Raw genomic sequence first — 6559 nt, forward strand, 5'->3', positions numbered from 1 at the left:
TCCTCAACCTGAAGATGTTTCTATAGAATCGAATAAAAACAATGCAGATTTGAAGACTGAAACGTCTCTGTCTCAACCATGGGTGATACAGTTAGAAAGAAAGTATGCAAAGTTTGGCAAAGACATACTTAAAAATTTCGGATGGTTAGACCTTGAGAGGAAGGTGTACTCAAACGAAAAAGGTCTTTGTATATGCTTTCCTGTGACTGAAAAGTTTTCTGAACTTTTCCATGAGAAGCAGCTTTTGGGCGAAGACAAAGAAGGGTCAGAGGATGATAACCTAATAAAGGGTCTATCGTTAAAGGATATATCCAGCTTAGCAGCTTTGAATCTATTGAAGGAACATGGTGCTAAAAAACTCATTAATGTATCTTTTGAAGCCAAAAAAGTTGCAAAATCCCCAGTACAGAGAATGAGAGAAGATATAACATCTGTACTTAAACAGAAAGGCCTACCGGAAGAGCTTTTGGATGAGCTTCCACAGAAGTAAGTATTCCTGAAAGCTGATTTTATAATAGTCGGGAACTAAAATGGTGAGAATCTGATTGCGTGCATGTTTTTTTCGCTTCCATCTGATAAGTAATTGTATTTTCTCTACTGGTAGATGGGAACGGCTTGGGGATATTGTTGTGCTTCCTGCAACATCCTTTAAAGATCCAGCTTGGAGATCTATCAGTGATGAAGTTTGGTGTGCTGTTTCTAGATCGCTTAGTGCCAACCGCCTTGCACGCCAAGTATGTTGCTTTAGATCTTTGCACCAATTTTTTTAAGTGCAAACCTTTATATCTTACCTATTCGTCTTGAAGCACTTCGAAATCTACATTATTGATTTATTACAAGTTATGACAATGCTGAGAACTTTACAAACCACTGTCTTACCCAAATTTCATTTGCTTACCAGTAAGACTTATCATCGATTTTGTGTCTTTTTCAGGGACGAGTTGAAGCTAATGGTACAAGAGATAGTACATTGGAAATTCTTGTGGGAGACAATGGATGGGTTGATCACCGTGAAAATGGGATCTTGTACTCTTTTGATGCTACGAAGTGCATGTTCTCGTGGGGTAACCTCTCAGAAAAGCTTCGTATGGGTAACATGGCCTGTGAAAATGAAGTTGTGGTGGATCTGTTTGCTGGAATTGGATATTTCGTTCTCCCATTCCTTGTGAGGTAGGCCATTATCCAAAAAAGTAGAGCAGACATCGTGGTTTATACAATCAGAAGCCATTACTTTCTTGGATCACATGCAACTACAATGCATTCTTAATTTACATTTGCAGGGCAAAAGCAAGGATAGTTTATGCTTGTGAGTGGAATCCCCATGCTATTGAAGCTCTTCGACGTAATCTTGAAGCAAATTCTGTTTCTGAGCGTTGTATCATTCTTGAAGGGGATAACCGGATCACCGCACCTAAAGTACGGTTGATGATATTCCAAACTGCTTACCATATATCAAATCTTAGGCAATACGGTTCATGGTATAATTGTTGGATCGAGTAAATTACTTAAGTAATAGATTTTGCGTTTCAAATATTTTGATTCTCAGGGGGTAGCTGACAGAGTCAATCTTGGTCTTATCCCGAGTAGCGAAGGAAGCTGGGTCACAGCTATTCAGGCATTAAGGTGATTCTAATCTCCTTAAAACTTGGTTCTTTATAACAAGAACCAACAGCATAAAATTTGAAACAAGTTTTAGAACTGAGTCATGTCTCTGTACTTGTTATTGGAACTTGCAGGCCGGAGGGAGGAGTACTCCATGTGCACGGGAATGTCAAGGACTCAGATGAGAGCAGTTGGGGCGAGCATGTCACCAAAACATTAAATGATATCGCTAGAGCCGAAGGTAATAATAAGTTTATGAACAAAATTGAAAACCCTCAAAGAAAGAGCATTGTTTTTCAAATTGTAGTTTTGGTACTCCTAAACCAGTTTCTGAATCAAGACTAGGATATTACTGCGTGATGATGAGATTTCTTATCTTGATTTGGGTAAATACTAGAGAATAACCTGGGACATATATTTTTGGGTTCTCATGGTTTAGGTCATAGATGGGATGTTACAGTGGAACATATAGAGAAGGTGAAATGGTATGCTCCTCGGATTCGCCATCTTGTCGCCGATGTGAGATGCAGATGATGATGATGACAAGGACAAGAGTGCAAAGAGATTTCCCATTGTGCAGGTGAAATGGTACGCTCCTTGGAATCGCCATCTTGTAGCCGATGTGAGATGCAGTTGATGATGATGGACAATGACAAGAGTGCAAAGAGACTTCCCATTGTATTGTTTATTTAACTTGAATGATCTCAATTCTCAACTGCTATAACTAGTTTTTTTTACTATTTGAGACATTGACTTCCTCTGTAACAATCCAGAAGAAATTAAGACAAGTTTTATATTATTGGTTTCCAAATTAAGTAGTAAGATTCTTTTTGTCAAATAGTTACATGTCCATTTTGAGTGATTCTGATACACATACTACTGTGTACCAAAACGTAAAACTTGTCAAGATCATTACAGAATCCAAAACTAACATAGTTGATGTCAAAATACATGGTAGAAGGATGATCCTTGATCAAAAATAAATGAACACAAAGAAGAAGAAAAAAAAAAGAGTTTTAAGAACACCAAACAACCTTCTTAGTCTGGAACTGGAATCAGACTTGGAACGTACACATAGCTACAAATAAACGGGTCACTGTAGTGAGATCCATGTCGTCCTGTCTCGATTTGTTTTCTGATCCCACCTTGATCAATTTGGTAAAAAGTGATGCAAGCACACCACTTATCATCATCTTCCTTGACATATGCTTCGCACCATGCCATGATAATTTTGTGATTTCCAATGGAGTATCCCGGACGAGCCATATCAGTATGGTAATGTAACAACGGAAGCTGAGGGCTAGTGACATTAAAAAATTTGGTAAACGAAACAACTCCATCACTCAACTTGTTTGTCACCCACACCTCAATCTCCGTTGATACTTCTTCCTCATCATCCTGCATATCTTGTAGTAATAAAGAGAGCCTATCTCCACTGAAACAGCCTAATCGTCTAGTCTCCCGGGTACTAGGACAAACACATACGTTCTTGAACGTTTCCATGGTGAAATCAAAACTTAGAATAAACTTTTGATCAGTAACCCAATACATATTACCCTTCACTGACACACCTTTGCAATCAGTATCTACATCCAAATCGACCTTAGCATCAAGACTTCTCCACGAATCAGAACTGAATTCATACATCTCATACTCTTCTGGATCATCATCAGACAGAGGACCAGAAAACCTCAAGATCTTGTAGTTATGGCGACACGTANACCACTTATCATCATCTTCCTTGACATATGCTTCGCACCATGCCATGATAATTTTGTGATTTCCAATGGAGTATCCCGGACGAGCCATATCAGTATGGTAATGTAACAACGGAAGCTGAGGGCTAGTGACATTAAAAAATTTGGTAAACGAAACAACTCCATCACTCAACTTGTTTGTCACCCACACCTCAATCTCCGTTGATACTTCTTCCTCATCATCCTGCATATCTTGTAGTAATAAAGAGAGCCTATCTCCACTGAAACAGCCTAATCGTCTAGTCTCCCGGGTACTAGGACAAACACATACGTTCTTGAACGTTTCCATGGTGAAATCAAAACTTAGAATAAACTTTTGATCAGTAACCCAATACATATTACCCTTCACTGACACACCTTTGCAATCAGTATCTACATCCAAATCGACCTTAGCATCAAGACTTCTCCACGAATCAGAACTGAATTCATACATCTCATACTCTTCTGGATCATCATCAGACAGAGGACCAGAAAACCTCAAGATCTTGTAGTTATGGCGACACGTATTGTCGTATCCCATCCCAAAGTAATCATCAGTTTCAGACTAACAGACCAACGGTTCGATCCATTTGATTTGACTCGTAACCGGATTCCAAACGGCGAGTTCGGTGTGTCTTTCTTCGTAAATCGATATCGGGTCACTGCCGAAACACAGCATGAGTCCATCACAGTGAACCATATAATCAAACGAATATGGAGAGCGAATCACGTCTGGGAGTGGTGAATCTTTATGGATTCCGGTCAACGGATCCATGATTTGAACCGTCTGATTATCATCGATCCTTATGAAACGTTCCGGAGAGCGATCCAAGTGATTGTACATGAATCTCTTGTCGGTGATGAGATCGTACCATTGCTTGCACGTCGACTTGAATCGGTTCAAAGACTCGGCAGGAGTCCTGATTAGTATTTCTTCTATTAGCTCAAATGGCAAAAACCGCAACAAATGCTTCGCAGAAGCCATGGACGCTTGATTGAAACAGAGAGATGTGGTTTCTTGATTGATAAGGTTGATTGAAACAGAGAGATGTGGTTTCTTGATTGATAAGGTTTCTTGTTTCCTTTTTTAGTTAGGTTTAAGATTTTAAGCGCTATAATATCGTGGTCAACCGAACCAAACATACCAATCGAATTAAAGTAAACCAACAATGTGAGCGGTTTAGAGTTTTTCTTTTTTAATATTCTAATGTGTTTATAAAAATACTTTTGACAAAAGAAGAAAACTACAATTTTTAGAAAATAGAGATTAACTAAAAAGAAAAAAAAAAGTTTCATTGAATCATTCAAAGTAGCATTCTAAAAAAAGTTGTGATATTTTGAATAACAAGAGATTTAAAGTTGGTTTTATAAACTATTGATTGAATAACAAGAGATTCTAGATTATTTTAAAGAAATTTATATAAATCTTAGTTGAATAACATAGGATTTCATGAGATTTTTCAAAATGTTCAATTGAATAACAAAGGATTTTAAGAATACTTTAAAATCATTTAAAATGTTAAGTTCAATATCCCCTCTAAATCTCAATATTCATATTGTTTGCGTATTAGAGTAATCAAATGTGTACCAGTTTAGTATTGGTTAATACTTAATATTGGTTTAGTTATTGTCAAACATTGAAAAAGTAGTTATCACACGTGGCAAAAACTTAATTTGAGAAGCCATTGCATTTGTGAACTTAAAAGGACCCTTCGGCTTGCAAAAAGAAGAGTCAATGTAGGAATGGTCTGAGCATCCTCCTGACTCCATCACGTAGTAAGAATGGGGAAAAACATTAGACCAGGTCACATTTTGAAGCACTCGATCAAGCTTCTTGCAAATGACACCACTTTCTCGCCTGTTAGTCCAAGTGAAACAAGGACCATGAACCGCCAGTTCCGGAAAAGAACAATAACGAATAACTTCCTGAAAATCTCTCATCCCTTGAGTCACAAAAGGAGAGACACCGCCATTGGAATGCTCCTCAACATCTATTGTCTCATTAAAGTCACCAAATAAGAGCCATGGTATACCTCGGACTGTAGCAAGATCATGTTGATGTTTAAGATCCTGCCACAATCCCTCTCGCTCTTCCGCCGTGTTAAAAGCATAAATAAACGAACACCAAAAGACCTCAGCCATTCCCGGAAGCTGAACTTCACACGTAATCACCTGACCACCTTTAGACAAAACCCGTAGCTTAGTTTGCGGAGAGCTTAACACCCAAATCCTCCCCAGCCTACTAAACTCATAATTGGAGAGGAGGTTCCAATCACCAAACATAGAGTGTAGAGCCTTCCCAACTCGAGCCTCCCGAACCTTTGTTTCAACTATACAACCAAACTGAAAATCATTCTTCCTAACCCACTCCTTAACCAATAACTGCTTCTTAGACTTATTCAGACCACTACTGTTCCAGAAGAATCCAGACATTAACAATTGGATTAATGTATTGGATTGGACCAACTTACATTATCGGATTTCAAAAGAACAGGTCTAATGTATTGGATTGGACCAACTTACATTATCGGTATCGACTTCAAGATTCACATAGTTCTGGATTCTTGAAACTTCTTTTGGAACTCACCTAAATCCCACCCACCAAACACTAACAATCATGGCCCCATCTAAATTAATTTCTTTAGAATCACAAACAGATAGAACGTTTGTGTTGGCTCTAGAACTATCTAGAAAAGAGAAATAAAGGAACTTAGCAAGAACATCTGCAGCAGAGAACCGTTCCTTGGGGTTTTTAGTAAGCATCATTTTGACAAGATGTTTTGCCATCACAGATATTGAAGGCCATGGTTTGCTCTCATAATCAATTTGGTCCCTCAATACCTCTTTGAGAAGCTCTTCTTTAGTTTCTACAATGTATGTACAACATAAACCTATAAACTACGTACAGATCAAACACCAAGGATAAACAAATCCAGTTGCTCTAAGTTTTTACCGGCCACATAGGGAGGTTTGCAACAGAGCAGCATGTTGATAAGTTACATAGGGTGTACGTCAGGAGGAGGACACAGGAGAGTGGTGCCACTTCCACGTGTGAAGGGTAATGCTTTTGCAAGAGTGATGAGTCATTCAGCAGGCACGTGTGAAGGGTTTTGAGGGCGGCTAAACAATAAGATGGTATAAATAAAGCTGGAGGAGGATTAAGAGGGGCATGTTGATTATTGTGAGGGATTAGACGACATGAGTCTAACGTATGGGGGCGG

General features: G+C 38.6%; 1 protein-coding gene and 1 pseudogene across 3 annotated transcripts in view; one reads left to right on the top strand and one right to left on the bottom strand.

The window, feature by feature from the left end:
- Positions 1-2401, top strand: part of LOC104737313 (tRNA wybutosine-synthesizing protein 2/3/4) — a 5616-nt gene extending 3215 nt beyond the window's left edge. Inside the window, exons 4-10 of one of the 3 annotated variants that reach the window (XM_019235129.1) lie at positions 25-486; positions 605-734; positions 935-1170; positions 1281-1416; positions 1547-1623; positions 1737-1843; positions 2042-2401. In XM_019235129.1, coding sequence (XP_019090674.1) covers positions 25-486; positions 605-734; positions 935-1170; positions 1281-1416; positions 1547-1623; positions 1737-1843; positions 2042-2136 — 1243 coding nt within the window. In that variant the 3' untranslated portion in view covers positions 2137-2401. Of the gene's footprint in view, positions 1-14; positions 487-604; positions 735-934; positions 1171-1280; positions 1417-1546; positions 1624-1736; positions 1844-2041 lie in introns of all 3 variants that reach the window. The other 2 variants (XM_019235130.1, XM_010457455.2) reach the window with 2 other exon arrangements.
- Positions 2641-4323, bottom strand: LOC104737314 (annotated as a pseudogene).

This window comes from Camelina sativa, chromosome 13 (assembly GCF_000633955.1).
Source record: "Camelina sativa cultivar DH55 chromosome 13, Cs, whole genome shotgun sequence".
In the NCBI taxonomy this organism is placed as follows: Eukaryota; Viridiplantae; Streptophyta; class Magnoliopsida; order Brassicales; family Brassicaceae; genus Camelina; species Camelina sativa.